At 44.8% G+C, this 21,312-nt stretch overlaps 1 protein-coding gene across 2 annotated transcripts in view; it reads left to right on the top strand.

Annotated features, from left to right (window-relative positions):
- Positions 1–21,312, top strand: part of RCAN2 (regulator of calcineurin 2) — a 105,921-nt gene that overhangs the window by 4,637 nt on the left and 79,972 nt on the right. Inside the window, exon 2 of one of the 2 annotated variants that reach the window (XM_075860951.1) lies at positions 8,420–8,649. In XM_075860951.1, coding sequence (XP_075717066.1) covers positions 8,425–8,649 — 225 coding nt within the window. In that variant the 5' untranslated portion in view covers positions 8,420–8,424. The remainder of the gene's footprint in view (positions 1–8,419; positions 8,650–21,312) is intronic. The other variant, XM_075860950.1, reaches the window with a different exon arrangement.

Raw genomic sequence — 21,312 nt, 5'->3', positions numbered from 1 at the left:
ATAGTAACGCCCATGTTACCAGTATATAGTGTATACTCGGGGGTTGTGTTCACGTTTGGGGGTGTTTTATACACTTTAGGAAAAGCAGAGCAGTTTCCTATAGCAACCAGATTTCAGCTTTCATTTTCCTAAGGGCCTGTGGAAAATGAAAGCTGGAATCTGATTGGTTGCTATGGGCAACTGCTCCACTTTTCCTTTGCACCAGTTTAGTTAAATCTCCGCCATTATTCATGTTCAGCCTCATTTATCCTACACGATGATGGGAAAGGTTAGTATGATGAATACTGTACTATATACATTATCAGGACAGATCCTATTTGGGACTATGGACGTCATAGAGGGGGATCACCAGCATATACCTATGGCAGACACGTTATATCTAGAATAAGGTATCAGGTGAAGTCAAATCTAATAATATTACCAGTCACTGAGGAGTTGTGACCATATAAAAGCACAAAGCCACATTATCCCTTATAAAACACACCTCAGCTGCTGCAGAACTTCGTTTTCAATACTAAGGTGAAAATTCCACTTCACCACTTATTAATTGGTATAAGACGCCCTCATTCGTGTCATAAAAAGGACCGGCAGCATCTGTATTATAATGTTCTGCAGCAGCTGAGGTGTGTATAATGAGGTTCTGCAGCAGCTGAGGTGTGTAATGAGGTTCTGCAGCAGCTGAGGTGTGTATAATGAGGTTCTGCAGCAGCCGAGGTGTGTATAATGAGGTTCTGCAGCAGCTGAGGTGTGTAATGAGGTTCTGCAGCAGCTGAGGTGTGTATAATGAGGTTCTGCAGCAGCCGAGGTGTGTATAATGAGGTTCTGCAGCAGCTGAGGTGTGTATAATGAGGTTCTGTAGCAGCTGAGGTGTATAATGAGGTTCTGTAGCAGCTGAGGTGTGTATAATGAGGTTCTGCAGCAGCTGAGGTGTATATGAGGTTCTTCAGCAGCCAAGGTGTGTATAATGAGGTTCTGCAGCAGCCGAGGTGTGTATAATGAGGTTCTGCAGCAGCTGAGGTGTGTATAATGAGGTTCTGCAGCAGCTGAGGTGTATAATGAGGTTCTGTAGCAGCTGAGGTGTGTATAATGAGGTTTTGCAGCAGCTCAAGGTGTATTATGATGTTCTGCAGCAGCTGAGGTGTGTTATATTGTTTTCCAGCAACTAGGGTCTGTATTAAAATGTTCTGCAGCAGCTGAGCTGTGTAATATAATGTTCTGCAGCAGCTGAGGGGTGTATAATCATGTTGTGCAACAGCTGAGGTATGTATTATGATGTTCTGCAGCAGCTGAGCTGTGTGTTCTAATGTTCTGCAGCAGCTGAAGGGTGTATAATCATGTTGTGCAGCAGCTGAGGTGTGTATTATGATGTTCTGCAGCAGCTGAGGTGTGCATTATAAGGGTCTGCAGCATCTGAGTTGTGTATTATGATGTTCTGCAGCAACTGAGGTCTGTATTATGATGTTCTGCAGCAGCTGAGGTGTATATTATGAGGTTTAGCAGCACCTAGGGCACAGTTCTGTATAATAAAAACGGCAACTGCTGAAGAACCTCTTCTTAAAGCAGATCTGTCACATATCTATGCTGCCCTGTTGGAGAATGAGACGCGCTGATTTCCGCGTGCTGTCACTTATTAGATAATGTGATGCAGTCTCTGAGTATTTAGTAGTTATACTTGTGGCGTGCGGTTAAGTAAATTGATATATTCACGCTGCCCCGGCTCTCCCCGCCCTACAGCCGCTAACTACACTTTTTTCCCTATGTACAGTAATACGGAGAAAAGTGTCAATCAGCGACTGGAGGGCGAGGAGAGGCGGAGGCAGCAATAATATATGAATATACTTGGACTCAAAATTGCCGCGCTAAGAGCGTGCCACAAATATATCTACTAAATACCCAGAAACGACATCACATTAACCTGACAAGTGTGTCTGTCACTTCTTTATGCCGCCATCAGACAGGGCAGGATATACATGAAAGAACAAGCACTATATGTCAGTCAATCAGTGGTCGACACAGGAGATGAACAATCTGCAGAAAAGATAAGCAGCGCCCATGTTGTGCCGCTCATCTCTGTATAATCGTTAAGTTCTGCCATCAGAATGTGATGTTTATAGAAATATTATTTGCAGACCTGACATTAGTACATTTCCAATTACAATTCCTATACACCTTTTTGGTGCTATTTATTGGAGGTGGGAGGGGTGAAGGGACCAGATTGTATATTCCCCTGTGGAGAGGATGAAGGATATTTCTGGAATCCGCTTTCCCTGGAATAATGTACATGGTATTTATAGCGAGTAGGAGGTTGGTTGCACAATGTAGTATGTATAGGAAATATACAGCGTACCCTTGAGGGAAAGTACATTCATGGATATATTTATGGTGTGTGTTGCCCTGTGCACTTACGTGTTACCCTACAGAAGTGGCTCTCCGACTGTTGCATAACTACAACTCCCAGCATGCCCTGCCAGCCGAATAGAGGAGATTCATTCTCCTCTGTTACTATTATGAAAAATATCATAAAGAAAAGGAGCAAAAAATAAATAAATAGTAAAAAAAAATAAAAATGCATCTATATTGAATATACAGCCATGGAGACAACAGATGAATGTTCTATAGTATCTATATGTATCTCATGGTTCTAGTATTTTGCAAGAAGTCACTGGTGTTATTCATATTAATGGTCATTGATATCATTATGTCTTGTGTTATGCTTCCGATAGATACTCTGTAAGGCCTCATTTACACAAGCGTAATATACGCGCGTGCGACGCTCGTGCTTTTCACGCGGGTCGCACGGACCTATACAAGTCTATGGGGGCATGCAGACAGTCCGTGAGTTTTGCTCAGCGTGAGTGCGCTGAAAAAAACTCACGACATGTTCTAAAAATCTGCGTTTTTCGCGCATCATGCACCCATTGAAGTCAATGGGTGCGTGGAAACCACGAAGGTCGCACGGAAGCACTTCCGTGCGAACTGCGTGATTCGCGCAAGAGCTGTCAAACTGAATGTAAACAGAAAAGCACCACGTGCTTTTCTGTTTACAAACATCCGAACGGAGTGTCTTAGACATGAGCGAACCGAACTTTACCGGGTTCGGCCGAACTCGTTTTGACCGAACCCGGCAGGAGACAGTCACTGTGCAGGGTGCTGAAAGAGTTAAACTGGTTCAGCACCCTGGACAGTGACTTCCGATTCCAATATACGTGAACGTGTAAAAAAAAAACAAAGTTCTGACTTACCGATAACTCCCGGCTTCTTCCTCCAGTCTGACCTCCCGGGATGACAATTCAGTCCAAGTGACAGCTGCAGCCAATCACAAGCCAAGCACAGGCTGCAGCGGTCACATGGACTGCCGCGTCATCCAGGGAGGAGGGGCCAGATGTCAAGAGAGGCGCGTCACCAAGGACGCGTCACCAAGGACGCGTCACCAAGGCAACGGCCGGGAAGTTCTCGGTAAGTACGAACCTCTTTTTTTTTTAAACAGGTTACTCGATATGGTGATCGGAATACACTGTCGAGGGTGCTGAAAGAGTTACTGCCGATCAGTTAACTCTTTCAGAACCATGGACAGTGACTGACGTCGACTAGCCTCATCTATATGATGGCGGCTGCGCGAAAATCACGCAGCCGCGCATCATACACGGATCACACACGGAGCTGTCAAGTGCCTTTTTCGCGCGCAAAACGCTGCGTTTTTTGCGCGCGCAAAACGCACACGTTCGTGTAAATGAGGCCTAAAGCTAAGAGGCCTGGGGTAAAGATGTTGGGTAGGTCTGAAAGGTCTTTAGCCGCAGAAGAACTTTCGCTCGATGGCTTTGGATGCCAAATTAGAAATTTAGGTGGCCTGTAGAGAAGATGCTGGATAAGTGAGGTATGTATAGGTAGTTGGGTAGGTCATGAAGATACGAAGCTAGAGAAGAAGTTGCTGGGTTGGCCTGTTGGATAAGACTCCCAGAATGGCAATGTTTCAGTCAGGAATGTAAGTGGCTTGCAGAGAAGTATGTCATGAAGGTAAGAAGCTTGAGGAGAAGTTGCTGGTCAGTACTTGGGTAGGTATGACCCAGGATTGTTTTGCATATTAAGTAAAAAACATAAGTACCTATAGAGGGGTTGTAGCCTGGGTCAGGAAAGTGACAGCCTCGGAGGAAATGTAGTTGGGTAGGTCATGAAGATAAGATACTAGAGAAGAAGTTGCTGGTCAGTACTTGGGTAGGAAGCCCAATGTGGCATTGCATATTAAGTCAGAAAGGTGAGTACCTATAGAGGAGTTGTAGGCTGGGCCAGGAAGGTGACATGCTCGGAGAAGTAGTTTGGTAGGTCATGAAGGTAAAAAGCTTGAGAAAAAATGGCTGGGTTGGTTAGTATGTTCGGAAGACCAGAGTGGCATTGCATATTAAGTAAAAAAGGTAAGTACCTATAGAAGTGTTGTCAGCTGGGTCAGGAAGGTGACAGACACAGTAGAGTAGTAGTTGGGTAGGTCATGAAGGTAAGAAGCTTGAAGAGAAGTTGTTGGCTTGGTCAGTAGGGTAGAAAGTCTAGGATGCCATTGCATACTAAGTCAGGAATGTAAATGGCATTCAAAGTTAGAGGCTTGAAGAGACGTTGCTGGTCAGTACTTGGGTAGGAAGACCAGGGTAGCATTGCATATTAAGTAAAAAAGGTAAGTACCTAAAGACGGGTCTTAGGCTGGGCCAGGAAGGTAACAAGCTTGGTGTAGAAGTAGTTTGGTAGCTCATGAAGGTAAGAAGCTTGACCAGAAATTGATGGTCAGTACTCGTGTAGGAAGCCCAGCGTTGCATTGCATATTAGGTCAGAGAGGTAAGTACCTATTGCGGGGTTGTAGGCTGGGTCAGGAAGGTGACAGACTCGGTGAAGAAGTAGTTCAGTAGGTCATGAAGGTAAGAAACTCGAGGAGAAGTTGCTGGGTTGGTTAGTAGGGTAGAAAGACCAGAGTGACATTGCATATTAAGTCAAAAAGGTATAGTCAGGAAGGTGACAGACTCGGTGGAGTAGTAGTTGGGTAGGTCATAAAGGTAAGAAGCTTGAAGTAAGACATTTGAGAAGTTGTTGGCTTGGTCAGTAGGGTAGAAAGCCTTATTGCATACTAAGTCAGCACTCTAAATGGCTTGCAGAGGTTAAAGCTTGAGGAGAAGTTGCTGGTCAGTACTTGGGAAGGCAGCCCAGGGTGGCATGGTTTGTTACGTCAGAAAGACAAGTCATCTGCCGAGGAGCAGTAGGCTAGGTCAGGAAGGTGAGAGGTTTGGTGGAGCTCTTTGATAGATCCTGAAGGTGAGTGACTTGAGGAAATGAGAAGAGGTTGCTAGGTTGGTCAGGAGCGTAAGAAGCCAAGGAAATCCTCACATGCTAGATCAGGAGGATACATAACCTGGGGTAAACGTGCTGAAGACCTCTCTTCTGATATTGTTCATTTCATAAAAAAATTTAATAATTAACAGATGATAAAAACAGAGTATTTTTTTTTTTGGGGACAAATCAAAATGTAATTTCCTCCAAAGGACAAGAACTTAAAGGGGTTGTACCAGATTAGAAGAACCCCAGTTGTGTTGCCATCTAACATGATTGAGTCAATGTCCATGTCATTGAAAAAAAAATCCTGTCACCAAAGCTTTAGCTGGAGGTTATTGATTCTTATATTTGGTGGAGAAATCCTAGTGCTGCGGGCCATTCATCTCTATTAATATGCATCGTAATTATTATAGATTTTAGCAATATCCGTATTTTAATAAGAAGCCGCATAGAGATGACTTGCTGCTAGACTAGACAAGTGGTGTCCATATATCATACATGGGACGCGGAGAGTAATTACCCAGAATTCCCATGCTTCTCATGAATGCAGCCAGGGATAATTGCTCTCAGTATCTCTATGGTCATTCGCTGTATTGTCATTGCCAGTACACAGAAGCGGGCAGAGAGCTGGCATTGTGTGCCGGGGAGGCTTTCATTTGGGTGTCAGGTTTATCTGGGTAGTGACTGTTTCTTTGCTAACAAAACAAGGCTTAGACACCTAATACCTCCAGGAATTCACGCAGCAGCAGCGCTCTGTTATTTTAATAAGGTTAAAACTTTTTCGTTAAAATGAAACCCAATTTATCACGGCGAGGTCACTGCACGGTGTGAATGTGGATTATTTCTCGGGATTAGAACAGTACTGGCTGCTTGAATGTACCGAGATGAGTGCGGAACACGTGATAAAGGCCACCTGCTGCCAAGAAAAAGGAGAGGTTTTTTTTCTTTTTTAATTGTTTTTTTTTTTTTTTGCATTTTCCTTCCTAAATGTTTAAATTAAATTTTTTTGCAACTTTCTAATATACTTCGTCTTTCAATTCCTTTCCATTTTCAAGATCTCTACGCGTTGTCAGTGAATATAACCACTCTTGTTTCCATTTAGAGGCTTAAAGAGGACCTGTAACTAGGTCGTTTATGTTGAACTGGTAACTGACCTGAATAGCGCCGTCTCCCTGATTCCAGCGCTGGTTTTCTTTTATTTTTCCTGGACCCCACTGGCTCCCTATATGCTAATTTGCTGTAGTTAGCCAACAGGGCGGAGCTAGCATACCTGCCTCTGATGCTGGCCAATCAGCGTAAGTCAGCTTGAGGGTAGTTCATGCCCTGTTGGCTAACTACAGCAAATTAGCCTAGAGGGAGGCAACATGACAGTGGGACATATCTCTGGAATGGGGGCCCAGAAAAAAAAACCGATGCTGGAATCAGGGAGACAGCGCTATTCAGATCATAACCAGTTCAACTTATAAACCCATCCCGATGATGTCCTGCTTACACTGCTGCATATCTTGTTACAGTGTATGAGAGCTCTCTCTTCTAAAGTCATGTGCCCACATCCGCTGCAGAGTAGCCTGAAATATAAAACATGTTTTAAGATGAAAATCTGCCTTGGTCATGTCCTGCTCACAAATCTGCATTTCTCGTTACAGTGTATCAGAGCTCACTCTTCGAAGGAAATGTGCAAATATCTTAAAAAACTTAAGGCCGGGTTCACATGTAGCGTAAATACTGTGGAAAATCCACAGCATAATGCCTAAAGCACACTTCAGTGATATTCTTCAGTGTGCTATCCATTTTTGTAACAGATAGCACACTGACCCCTTCATTTCTATGGGGCCATGCACACATCGTTTTTTTTGCGGATCGGTCACTCGTTCCGCAAATTATAGCGCAGGTCCTATTCCTGTCCATTTCCGGCCAATTTGGTGCTGTTTTTCGTCCGGGAGCACCCTGCGGCCATCAGGGCGGATACGCTGTGTAACTTTATGCAGCCTATCCGCCCTGTGTAAACGCCCTAAAGGGATTGAAACACAAATTATAGTTGCAGATTACTCGGCTTTCTTCGGCAGTCCCATAGACTTCCACTCTATTCATTTGGAGGAATTGGACTCCCGTTCTCTTGATCGGTGGGGTCCCCAGCGGTCGGACCCCCACTGATCAGCATGTTATCACCCATCCTGTGGTTAGGGGATAACATATAATCTAGGGACAACTCCTTTAAGCCTTATTTGTTTAAGACTGGACAGTCCCTTTAATTGGCATATAAGCCGAGACAGGTAAGGCCTCGTTCATATCTGCGTTGGAGGCTCCGTTAGTGACCTCCGTCGAAGATCCAGCCGAGTATACCGGAAACCATAGCGTAGCATGCTGTGCTATTGTTTCCGATAAACCTACAGACACCCAAACAGAAACACTATGGAACCCATTAAAGTCAATCTGGTTTTTCGCTTCTCTGATGGAGCAGAACAACGGAATGCCGAACGCTAGTGTGAACTGGGCCTTAGTCAAGTAATTTGCAAACCTTCCAACAGTTAAATTTCCACTTGCCTGGGAAGTTTTAAGACCTGCCCCCGGTCCATCCAGAAACACCTACAAAACCTCTGCAAACGCTTAAGCTCAGACATATTTGCACAAGCCCCACGCCTTTGGGGGTCTGTTTAACGGAAAATCCTCGAAAAGCTGGATGGTTGGGAGCTAGGAAATGGTATTACAGTTCTTCCTGAACCGTAATATTCATAGGATGAGACCGACTTGAGTTTATTTAGATGTAGGTCCAGTGACCTGACTCCTAAGAGGGAAAATAATCACAGGTCTAAAATTCCAATGACGCCCCAAATTGATTGAGTGATTGATTGATTGATTGATTGATTAAAAGGAACAATCACACGGCAGGAAGTGTTTGTCATATGACAGCCGCTCCGTTCTGTCTCTGCAATGATTTAGTACTACTGAGTGACTACTGGATGCCGTCCCTTCGTTCAGGGTACTATCATATATGTGGGCATGTTGGGTGGAGCTCCTAAAAAGTTGTCGGGGGGACATGTATTTTGCAACTTGTTATTTCTGGTGCGAACTTGACTAATCATCATTTCATTGTCTTTCTTCTACCTGCCAGGGATGAGGGAAGACCCGTACTTTGCCGGGATGAGGGACCCCAGTTTTTTTGCTTGTGTTATCGGCGGTGGAGAGTTCCTGTTGTTCTATCCAATACACAGAATCAAGGACTTATCTGGATATCTAACTGAAGAAGACTTTCAAGGCATCACTGACTTCAATGACCTTCCTAATTCCCTTTTTGCATGCAATGTCCACCAGTCCGTGTTTGAAGATGGACCCAGTAAGGTAGGATATTGGTTCTGATGATCTGATTTCTTAAAGGGCCAGTAAAATGACACATGTATCACCTACTGTATGCCGTATTACCCCCTCCCTTATGCCTGTTGCACATGACTGAGTACCACTAGGGCCGTTTTTCACGGCATCCGAGTGGCAACCAATCGTTTTCACTGACCCATTTACTTTAGCGGGTGAATCGGGTCCATGAAAACGGAACCGACTTTCGATCCGTGGAAAGATAGAACATGTCCTATCTTTCCCCGGATCACAGACAGGACCCGACTGGCACATACTGTCACGTGCATGAGGCATTAGATTGCAAGCTCTTGGTCAGGGCTCTATTCTCCTGATGTTTGAACCTGGCAAATTGATTCACCAACTCATCCCAGTGGTGAATAGGTTATACCTGAATTGAGCGAATACAATTGTTGAATTGTGTTGGCCCATCATTTTGGAGTTCAGGGGCCATTCTTATAGATGCGCTAATTTAAGTATTTTTTGAAAAATATTTAAAATTCTGGTTTTGGCTTGGTAGACTCTCCTTATTAAAAGGAATCTAGGAAAATAAAGCGGCAGCCCCCTCCCTCCTCCCGCAGGTTGTCAGGGCATGTTGTGAGCAACAGCAGGGAAACCACAGAGTGGAGGCCACTGATTGATTGTACGTCCACACGTAATGGTAAGAAATCCGCTGTGGATTTTGACGCAAATCCATGGAAATTACAGAGCACAATCTCCATCTGTTACAGATTTTTCTGCGGAATGAGCTATGAATTGACTACGGATTTCACCGCGTACATTTAAGGGGTAAAATCTGCGGAGAAAATCCGCAACATAATTGACCTCAATTCCGCACTGATTTTTTCCTCTACATGTGGATGGGGTTTTCAATACACCATCCACATCTATCCCGCACTGCAAATCCGCTACGTGTGAACTTGGCCTTAGGGCTACCTCACTTGTACTCCCCTCCCCCACCATTTAGTTGAAACAGTGAGATATGTCTAGTGCTGCTTTCGACCCGGTTGGAGACCAGTGAAAGGTATGGATGTTCATTGATCACAATAGGTGCCCCGTCATGCGCCACAGCAGAGAAACCGAGCAGTAGGGTCTGATTCATGCCCGGTTGTAGGATCAGAAAGAAACATTGGGCCGTGTAAGGTCAGCTTTCAGGGAATGCTTTCAGACAGTATGTACGGTATATTTGGGGGACTCGTGCTCCGCGCACCCTAAATAATTTAACCAAATGTAGCCAAGATTGTGCCCTCCTAAATCAAATATAAGACAGATGTGCAGATTTACTAAATGGTGCTAAGCTAGACAGCTCTTTGTGGGACATGATTTGGGGATTAACACTGGCTGGAATAACACCCCTATTGGCATTGCCTCAAATGTTCTCATTCTCCTCGTTGTTTGGTTACAGGGACCTTGTGTCGGTACCATCCAAAAAACACCAGACCTTGTAGAATGAAAAACATTTGTTTAAAAGGGTTTAAGAAAGCTTAATCGTTGTATAATGAGAAGATCTGCAACTTCTAATATACTTTGTGTTTAAATTTCTAATCGTTGTCAATATCTATGTTTGCTGTCAGTGAATGAGAATACTCTTGTTTTTCACCAGTGGCTGAAAACCTGTCCTGATCATGACCAGCTGACACAGGTGCATGGCACTTTACAAGAAAGAACTTTCATATACTGTAACGAACTATACAGCTGTGGGAGCAGGACAGGACATTTAGGCAAGGGCTACATGGCAACTTTGGCCACAACACAGGTCACACGCCCAAAGATCGCTGAGTTATCACAGTGTCGCACTGGCTGCATCGCAGTAATTAAAGTCAATGTGGCCGTGTTGCGACCCCCAGGTTGTAAGGCCCCTGACACGACATCTGGATTTCTTGCAACTGTCATGTCACTGTCGCGAAAACGTATGGGTTGCGGCACGTCCTCATTCACTTTCATTACTAAATATAACGGCAGCGGACCCAGCAATCTTTGGCTGTGCGACCTGTGTTGCGGCAATAGTCGCTATTTCGCCCTAGCCTTAGGGTATGTTCACACGCGATCTGTGGGTGAAAAATCCACGGCATATAACAGTAGGAGCAAAGTGGATGAGATTTTAACAAATTTCATCCACTCACTTCGGAAAATATTTACATGTAAAATGACCTGCGATGCAGATTTTTTAATTCGCTGCATGTCAATTTATGTTGCGTAATTTCACAGCGGTATTTACTCCTTTAAAACGCAAAAAAGATTTCCTGTATAGGATATGTCCACCTTTAAACACTGTATACGTAATATATAGGCAAAATCGACCTGAGTATTATATTACTTATCCTGTACTGATCCTGAGTTACATCCTGTATTATACTCCAGAGCTGCCCTCACTATTCTGCTGGTGGAGTCATTGTGTACATACATTACATTACTTATCCTATACTGATCCTGAGTTACATCCTGTATTATACTCCAGAGCTGCACTCGCTATTCTGCTGGTGGGTTCACTGTGTACATACATTACATTACTTATCCTATACTGATCCTGAGTTACATCCTGTATTATACTCCAGAGCTGCCCTCACTATTCTGCTGGTGGAGTCACTGTGTACATACATTACATTACTTATCATGTACTGATCCTGTGTAACATTCTGTATTATATTCCAGAGCGGCAATCACTATTCTGCTGGTGGAGTCACTGTGTACATACATTACATTATTTATCCTGCACTGATCCTGAATCTACAGCCTGTATTATACTCCATAGACACATTCACTATATTGCTTGTGGAGTCACTGTGTATATACATTACATTACTTATCCTGTACTAATCCTGAGTTACATCTTGTATTATACTCCAGAGCTGCACTCACTATTCTGCTGGTGGAGTCACTGTGTATATACATTACATTACTTATCCTGTACTGATCCTGAGTTACATCTTGTATTATACTCCAGAGCTGCACTTACTATTCTGCTGGTGGAGTCACTGTGTATATACATTACATTACTTATCCTGCACTGATCCTGAATCTACAGCCTGTATTATACTCAAGAGCTGCATTCACTATTCTGCTGGTGGAATCACTGTGTACATACATTACATTACTTATCCTGTACTGATCCTGAGTTACATCATATATTGTACTCCAGAGCTGCACTCACTGTTCTGCTGGTGGAGTCACTGTGTACATACATTACATTACTTATCCTGTACTGATCCTGAGTTACATCATATATTGTACTCCAGAGCATACAAAAACGAATCCATGTGCCTGCTGCAGAAACAACTCTATGCAGACATTTCGACAACAAATCTGCGACTGTGTGAATGTAACTGTGATTTTGCAACTCCCAGGATCTCTACTGTGAGGTTATACTGGGAGTTGCAGTTCCACATCAGCTAGTATACCACCGGTTTCAGGCCTTTCCTCCACTGTTATAGCAGAAATTACAATTCTCTAAAATCCTCAGCGATCTGCAGTTTAGATAATGTACAAGTGGGTCATTCTACAATTGATTAATGTACAACAGGATTATTCCTCCGGAGGAGTGCGGCCTCTGCTCAGGGACGGGGACTATTTGTGGCTGTTTTGTACATTTCTCTTGACATATTAGACTTGCCCTTGGTTATTTGTAGGAATCTGAATGTAAATAAGTCCTAGTATGTGCCACATTGTGTTAGTGAGTGAAGCCTGAGGAAGGAGGGGGCCTGGACGAATCAACCCAAGCTGAAAGGTATATAATATACTGTGGTGTTCGGGCCTGTCGTCTGCCCAGGGAACATGGCTGCTGTCATAGACAGAAGCTTACAACCTTGTATTGTCATTTTAGTATATCTCCCAACAATCTCTTTTTAGTGGGACTATCCTGCTAAATAAACCCCAAAAGGGATGGGGCTTGAGTAAATATGCCCAACAGTGGGCGTTTCTGGATGTTTTATGAGCATTACTGGGTGGATCGTGCAGTGCTTAAAACTGTCCCATGAATGGGGATTTCAATGTTAGGATTTATGATTTTAGTGCTTAAATGTGTCATCAGAAAATGACCTATTGTTAAAATCCAGTTTCTATGTTAAACATTTTTTTTAAAATAATTTTTGGTGACATTTTGTTTTAAATTATCCTTGTCATTTTCTACAATAACAATAAAATCTTGAAATTTAGCAATTTTCACTCTGGCCACAGCCTCACAATAGACTGACCCTTCCTGTTCTGTAGCGATCACTTCTCAGCAGTCATCTCATCATTATCACAGGTAGGATTACAATTACAGTTAGTACCTATATATAGATAACACAGGATCCACCATTCATAATAGACTGACCCTTCCTGTTCTGTAGCGATCACTTCTCAGCAGTCATCTCATCATTATCACAGGTAGGATTACAATTACAGTTAGTACCTATATATAGATAACACAGGATCCACCATTCATAATAGACTGACCCTTCCTATCCTGTAGAGATCACTTCTCAGCAGTCATCTCATTATTATCACACGCAGGATTACACTGACAGGTAACACCTATATATAGATAACACAGGGTCCACCATTCACAATAGACTGATCTTTCCTGTTATGTAGAGATCACTTTTCAGCAGTCATCTCTTTATTATCACAGGCAGGATTACACTGACAGGTAACACCTATATATAGATAACACAGGATCCATCATTGATAATAAGTGATGGACACAGCTCCTCTCCTCCCCCTCCCTGCACAATAACCTCTGCACAGGTCACAGAGCATGCCTAGAACACTCTCCCATAAAAGTCAATGAAGATCTCTAGTTCAGAGGTTCCTATGGTCCATGTGACTGCAGTAAAGCATATGTCTAATTGCTGTTAACAGATCAGAAGAATCAGGCAAAATGGCTGCCCCCATAATCATGTACAGAAGTAAAATTCGAAAAATACTACAATCAGAAAATAAAGAAATATTATAAAAAATATCTGGATATATATTACAAATATACATACATTTTCTGTAACTTCGTTCCAAAAACAAATACAATTCTATAGTAAATAAGGATTGTGTCAGTATAATTGAACCCCTGACAGGCATTAGTCAAGCCAACATGGATGTACGGAATGTAACTTTTTTTTATTAATATGTTACAGAACTGGCACAGCACCAGCCCTTATACTAAAATTAGTAGCTTATTCATCATCTTAAAGGAACACTTCAGGCACAACTGATACTCTGTAGTATGCCTAGTTCAAGGGAGATGACACAGATATTCTCTCTTCGGACTTCTTTGAATCCCTGTGTCATGCTTCACCCCCTCCAGATTACCAGATATTCTGAATTTACTGACGTGACACAAACAAAGCCATACATACATATACATGTGGTGTAGTATAGAGGAGCTGACACTCTCCTGTGTGGTGTAGTATAGAGGATCTGTCAGCTCTCCTGTGTGGTGTAGTATAGAGGATCTGTCAGCTCTCCTGTGTGGTGTAGTATAGAGGCGCTGTCAGCTCTCCTGTGTAATGTAGTATGGAGTACATGTCCGTTCTCCTGTAGAGGAGCTGTCAGCTCTCCTGTGTGGTGTAGTATAGAGGAGCTGTCACTCTCCTGTGTGGTGTAGTATAGAGGATCTGTCAGCTCTCCTGTGTGGTGTAGTATAGAGGAGCTGTCAGCTCTCCTGTGTGGTGTAGTATAGAGGATCTGTCAGCTCTCCTGTGTGGTGTAGTATAGAGGCGCTGTCAGCTCTCCTGTGTAATGTAGTATGGAGTACATGTCCGTTCTCCTGTGTGGTGTAGTATAGATGACATGTCAGCTCTCCTGTGTGGTGTAGTAAAGAGGATCTGTCAGCCCTCCTGTGTGGTGTAGTATAGAGGAGCTGTCAGCTCTCCTGTGATGTAGTATAGAGGATCTGCCAGCTCTCCTGTGTGGCGTAATATAGAGGAGCTGTCAGCTCTCCTGTGTGGTGTAGTAGAGGATATGTCAGATCTCCTGTGTGGAGTAGTATAGAGGATCTGTCACCTCTCCTGTGTGGTGTAGTATAGAGGATATGTCAGATCCCCTGTGTGGTGTAGTATAGAGGACCTGTCAGCTTTCCTGTGTGGTGTAGTATAGAGAACCTGTCAGCTCTCCTGTGTGGTGTAGTATGGAGGATCTGTCAGTTCTCCTTTGTGGTATAGTATAGACAACATGTCAGCTCTCCTGTGTGGTGTGGTATGGAGGATCTGTCAGCTCCCCTGTGTGGTGTAGTATAGAGGAGCTCTCAGCTCTCCTGCGTGGTGTAGTATAGAGGAGCTGTCATCTCTCCTGTGTGGTGTAGTATAGAGTAGCTGCCAGCTCTCCTGTGTGGTGTAGTATAGAGGAGCTGTTAGCTCTCCTGTGTGGTGTAGTATAGAGGAGCTGTCAGTTCTCCTGTATGGTGTAGTACAGAGGAGCTGTCAGCTCTCCTGTGTGGTGTAGTATAGAGGATCTGTCAGCTCTCCTGTGTGGTGTAGTATAGAGGATCTGTCAGCTCTCCTGTGTGGTGCAGTATAGAGGATCTGTCAGTTCTCCTGAGTGGTGTAGTATAGAGGCTCTGTCAGCTCTCCTGTGTGGTGTAGTATAGATGATCTTTCAGCCCTCCTGTGTGGTGTAGTTTAGAGGATCTGTCAACACTCCTGTGTAGTATAGAGGATCTGTCAGCTCTCCTGTGTGGTATAGTATAGAGGATCTGTCAGCTCTGCTGTTTGGTGTAGTATAAAGGACATGTCAGCTCTCCTGTGTGTAGTATAGAGGAGCTGTCAGCTCTCCTGTGTGGTGTAGTATAGAGGATCTGTCAGCTCTCGTGTGTGGTGTAGTATATAGGATCTGTCAGCTCTCATGTGTGGTGTAGTATAGAGGAACTGTCAGCTCTCCTGTGTGGTGTAGCATAGAGGAGCTGTCAGCTCTCTTGTGGGGTGTAGTATAGAGGCTCTGTCAGTTCTTCTGTGTGGTGTAGTACAGAGGAGATGTCCGTTCTCCTGTGTGGTGTAGTATAGATGACATGTCAGCTCTCCTGTGTGGTGTAGTATAGAGGATCTGTCAGCTCTCCTGTGTGGTGTAGTATAGAGGAGCTGTCAGTTCTCCTGTATGGTGTAGTACAGAGGAGCTGTCAGCTCTCCCGTGTGGTATAGTGTAGAGGATCTGTCAGCTCTCCTGTGTGGTGTAGTATAGAGGATCTGTCAGCTCTCCTGTGTGGTGCAGTATAGAGGATCTGTCAGTTCTCCTGAGTGGTGTAGTATGGAGGATCTGTCAGCTCTCTTGTGTGGTGTAGTATAGATGATCTTTCAGCCATCCTGTGTGGTGTAGTTTAGAGGATATGTCAACTCTCCTGTGTAGTGTAGTATAGAGGATCTGTCAGCTCTTCTGTGTGGTATAGTATAGAGGATCTGTCAGCTCTGCTGTTTGGTGTAGTTTAGAGGATATTTCAGCTCTCCTGTGAATGGTAGTATAAAGGACATGTCAGCTCTCCTGTGTGTAGTATAGAGGAGCTGTCAGCTCTCCTGTGTGGTGTAGTATAGAGGATCTATCAGCTCTCCTGTGTGGTGTAGTATAGAGGATCTGTCAGCTCTCGTGTGTGGTGTAGTATAGAGGATCTGTCAGCTCTCGTGTGTGGTGTAGTATAGAGGAACTGTCAGCTCTCCTGTGTGGTGTAGCATAGAGGAGCTGTCAGCTCTCTTGTGTGGTGTAGTATAGAGGATCTGTCAGTTCTTCTGTGTGGTGTAGTACAGAGGACATGTCAGTTCTGTGTGGTGTAGTATAGATGACATGTCATCTCTCCTGTGTGGTGTAGTATAGAGGAGCTGTCAGTTCTCCTGTGTGGTGTAGTATAGAGGATCTGTCAGCTCTCCTGTGTGGTGTAGTATAGAGGATCTGCCAGCTCACCTGTGTAATGTAGTATGGAGTACATGTCCGTTCTCCTGTATGGTGTAGTATAGACGACATGCCAGCTCTCCTGTGTGGTGTAGTAAAGAGGATCTGTCAGCCCTCTTGTGTGGTGTAGTATAGAGGAGCTGTCAGCTGTCCTGTGTGATGTAGTATAGAGGATATGTCAGATCTCCTGTGTGGAGTAGTATGGAGGATCTGTCAGCTCTCCTGTGTGGTGTAGTATAGAGGACCTGTCAGCTTTCCTGTGTGGTGTAGTTTATAGAACCTGTCAGCTCTCCTGTGTGGTGTAGTATAGAGGATCTGTCACTTCTCCTTTGTGGTATAGTATAGACAACATGTCAGCTCTCCTGTGTGGTGTAGTATGGAGGATCTGTCAGTTCTCCTGTGTGGTGTAGTATAGAGGAGCTGTCAGCTCTCTTGTGTGGTGTAGTATAGAGGATCTGTCAGTTCTTATGTGTGGTGTAGTACAGAGGAGATGTCAATTCTCCTGTGTGGTGTAGTATAGATGACATGTCAGCTCTCCTGTGTGGTGTAGTATAGAGGAACTGTCAGTTCTCCTGTATGGTGTAGTACAGAGGAGCTGTCAGCTCTCCCGTGTGGTATAGTGTAGAGGATCTGTCAGCTCTCCTGTGTGGTGTAGTATAGAGGATCTGTCAGCTCTCCTGTGTGGTGCAGTATAGAGGATCTGTCAACTCTCCTGTGTAGTGTAGTATAGAGGATCTGTCAGCTCTTCTGTGTGGTATAGTATAGAGGATCTGTCAGCTCTGCTGTTTGGTGTAGTTTAGAGGATATTTCAGCTCTCCTGTTAATGGTAGTATAAAGAACATGTCAGCTCTCCTGTGTGTAGTATAGAGGAGCTGTCAGCTCTCCTGTGTGGTGTAGTATAGAGGATCTATCAGCTCTCCTGTGTGGTGTAGTATAGAGGATCTGTCAGCTCTCGTGTGTGGTGTAGTATAGAGGAACTGTCAGCTCTCCTGTGTGGTGTAGCATAGAGGAGCTGTCAGCTCTCTTGTGTGGTGTAGTATAGAGGATCTGTCAGTTCTTCTGTGTGGTGTAGTACAGAGGACATGTCAGTTCTCCTGTGTGGTGTAGTATAGATGACATGTCAGCTCCCCTGTGTGGTGTAGTATAGAGGAGCTGTCAGTTCTCCTGTGTGGTGTAGTATAGAGGATCTGTCAGCTCTCCTGTGTGGTGTAGTATAGAGGATCTGCCAGCTCACCTGTGTAATGTAGTATGGAGTACATGTCCGTTCTCCTGTGTGGTGTAGTATAGACGACATGCCAGCTCTCCTGTGTGGTGTAGTAAAGAGGATCTGTCAGCCCTCTTGTGTGGTGTAGTATAGAGGAGCTGTCAGCTCTCCTGTGTGATGTAGTATAGAGGATATGTCAGATCTCCTGTGTGGTGTAGTATAGAGGATCTATCAGCTCTCCTGTGTGGTGTAGTATAGAGGAGCTGTCAGCTCTCCTGTGTGGTGTAGTATAGAGGATCTGTCAGCTCTCCTGTGTGGTGTAGTATAGAGGCGCTGTCAGCTCTCCTGTGTAATGTAGTATGGAGTACATGTCCGTTCTCCTGTGTGGTGTAGTATAGATGACATGTCAGCTCTCCTGTGTGGTGTAGTATAGAGGAGCTGTCAGCTCTCCTGTGTGGTGTAGTATAGAGGAGCTGTCACTCTCCTGTGTGGTGTAGTATAGAGGATCTGTCAGCTCTCCTGTGTGGTGTAGTATAGAGGAGCTGTCAGCTCTCCTGTGTGGTGTAGTATAGAGGATCTGTCAGCTCTCCTGTGTGGTGTATTATAGAGGCGCTGTCAGCTCTCCTGTGTAATGTAGTATGGAGTACATGTCCGTTCTCCTGTGTGGTGTAGTATAGATGACATGTCAGCTCTCCTGTGTGGTGTAGTAAAGAGGATCTGTCAGCCCTCCTGTGTGGTGTAGTATAGAGGAGCTGTCAGCTCTCCTGTGATGTAGTATAGAGGATCTGCCAGCTCTCCTGTGTGGCGTAATATAGAGGAGCTGTCAGCTCTCCTGTGTGGTGTAGTAGAGGATATGTCAGATCTCCTGTGTGGAGTAGTATAGAGGATCTGTCACCTCTCCTGTGTGGTGTAGTATAGCGGATATGTCAGATCCCCTGTGTGGTGTAGTATAGAGGACCTGTCAGCTTTCCTGTGTGGTGTAGTATAGAGAACCTGTCAGCTCTCCTGTGTGGTGTAGTATGGAGGATCTGTCAGTTCTCCTTTGTGGTATAGTATAGACAACATGTCAGCTCTCCTGTGTGGTGTGGTATGGAGGATATGTCAGCTCCCCTGTGTGGTGTAGTATAGAGGAGCTCTCAGCTCTCCTGCGTGGTGTAGTATAGAGGAGCTGTCATCTCTCCTGTGTGGTGTAGTATAGAGTAGCTGCCAGCTCTCCTGTGTGGTGTAGTATAGAGGAGCTGTTAGCTCTCCTGTGTGGTGTAGTATAGAGGAGCTGTCAGTTCTCCTGTATGGTGTAGTACAGAGGAGCTGTCAGCTCTCCCGTGTGGTATAGTGTAGAGGATCTGTCAGCTCTCCTGTGTGGTGTAGTATAGAGGATCTGTCAGCTCTCCTGTGTGGTGTAGTATAGAGGATCTGTCAGCTCTCCTGTGTGGTGCAGTATAGAGGATCTGTCAGTTCTCCTGAGTGGTGTAGTATAGAGGATCTGTCAGCTCTCCTGTGTGGTGTAGTATAGATGATCTTTCAGCCCTCCTGTGTGGTGTAGTTTAGAGGATCTGTCAACACTCCTGTGTAGTATAGAGGATCTGTCAGCTCTCCTGTGTGGTATAGTATAGAGGATCTGTCAGCTCTGCTGTTTGGTGTAGTATAAAGGACATGTCAGCTCTCCTGTGTGTAGTATAGAGGAGCTGTCAGCTCTCCTGCGTGGTGTAGTATAGAGGATCTGTCAGCTCTCGTGTGTGGTGTAGTATAGAGGATCTGTCAGCTCTCATGTGTGGTGTAGTATAGAGGAACTGTCAGCTCTCCTGTGTGGTGTAGCATAGAGGAGCTGTCAGCTCTCTTGTGGGGTGTAGTATAGGGGCTCTGTCAGTTCTTCTGTGTGGTGTAGTACAGAGGAGATGTCCGTTCTCCTGTGTGGTGTAGTATAGATGACATGTCAGCTCTCCTGTGTGGTGTAGTATAGAGGATCTGTCAGCTCTCCTGTGTGGTGTAGTATAGAGGAGCTGTCAGTTCTCCTGTATGGTGTAGTACAGAGGAGCTGTCAGCTCTCCCGTGTGGTATAGTGTAGAGGATCTGTCAGCTCTCCTGTGTGGTGTAGTATAGAGGATATGTCAGATCCCCTGTGTGGTGTAGTATAGAGGACCTGTCAGCTTTCCTGTGTGGTGTAGTATAGAGAACCTGTCAGCTCTCCTGTGTGGTGTAGTATGGAGGATCTGTCAGTTCTCCTTTGTGGTATAGTATAGACAACATGTCAGCTCTCCTGTGTGGTGTGGTATGGAGGATCTGTCAGCTCCCCTGTGTGGTGTAGTATAGAGGAGCTCTCAGCTCTCCTGCGTGGTGTAGTATAGAGGAGCTGTCATCTCTCCTGTGTGGTGTAGTATAGAGTAGCTGCCAGCTCTCCTGTGTGGTGTAGTATAGAGGAGCTGTTAGCTCTCCTGTGTGGTGTAGTATAGAGGAGCTGTCAGTTCTCCTGTATGGTGTAGTACAGAGGAGCTGTCAGCTCTCCCGTGTGGTATAGTGTAGAGGATCTGTCAGCTCTCCTGTGTGGTGTAGTATAGAGGATCTGTCAGCTCTCCTGTGTGGTGTAGTATAGAGGATCTGTCAGCTCTCCTGTGTGGTGCAGTATAGAGGATCTGTCAGTTCTCCTGAGTGGTGTAGTATAGAGGATCTGTCAGCTCTCCTGTGTGGTGTAGTATAGATGATCTTTCAGCCCTCCTGTGTGGTGTAGTTTAGAGGATCTGTCAACACTCCTGTGTAGTATAGCGGATCTGTCAGCTCTCCTGTGTGGTATAGTATAGAGGATCTGTCAGCTCTGCTGTTTGGTGTAGTATAAAGGACATGTCAGCTCTCCTGTGTGTAGTATAGAGGAGCTGTCAGCTCTCCTGCGTGGTGTAGTATAGAGGATCTGTCAGCTCTCGTGTGTGGTGTAGTATAGAGGATCTGTCAGCTCTCATGTGTGGTGTAGTATAGAGGAACTGTCAGCTCTCCTGTGTGGTGTAGCATAGAGGAGCTGTCAGCTCTCTTGTGGGGTGTAGTATAGGGGCTCTGTCAGTTCTTCTGTGTGGTGTAGTACAGAGGAGATGTCCGTTCTCCTGTGTGGTGTAGTATAGATGACATGTCAGCTCTCCTGTGTGGTGTAGTATAGAGGATCTGTCAGCTCTCCTGTGTGGTGTAGTATAGAGGAGCTGTCAGTTCTCCTGTATGGTGTAGTACAGAGGAGCTGTCAGCTCTCCCGTGTGGTATAGTGTAGAGGATCTGTCAGCTCTCCTGTGTGGTGTAGTATAGAGGATCTGTCAGCTCTCCTGTGTGGTGCAGTATAGAGGATCTGTCAGTTCTCCTGAGTGGTGTAGTATAGAGGATCTGTCAGCTCTCTTGTGTGGTGTAGTATAGATGATCTTTCAGCCCTCCTGTGTAGTGTAGTTTAGAGGATATGTCAACTCTTCTGTGTGGTATAGTATAGAGGATCTGTCAGCTCTGCTGTTTGGTGTAGTTTAGAGGATATTTCAGCTCTCCTGTGAATGGTAGTATAAAGGACATGTCAGCTCTCCTGTGTGTAGTATAGAGGAGCTGTCAGCTCTCCTGTGTGGTGTAGTATAGAGGATCTATCA

This window comes from Rhinoderma darwinii, chromosome 4 (assembly GCF_050947455.1).
Source record: "Rhinoderma darwinii isolate aRhiDar2 chromosome 4, aRhiDar2.hap1, whole genome shotgun sequence".
NCBI classification, from domain to species: Eukaryota; Metazoa; Chordata; class Amphibia; order Anura; family Rhinodermatidae; genus Rhinoderma; species Rhinoderma darwinii.
The sequence above is the reverse complement of the archived record's forward strand: the minus strand, read 5'-3'. Positions and strand labels throughout refer to the sequence as shown.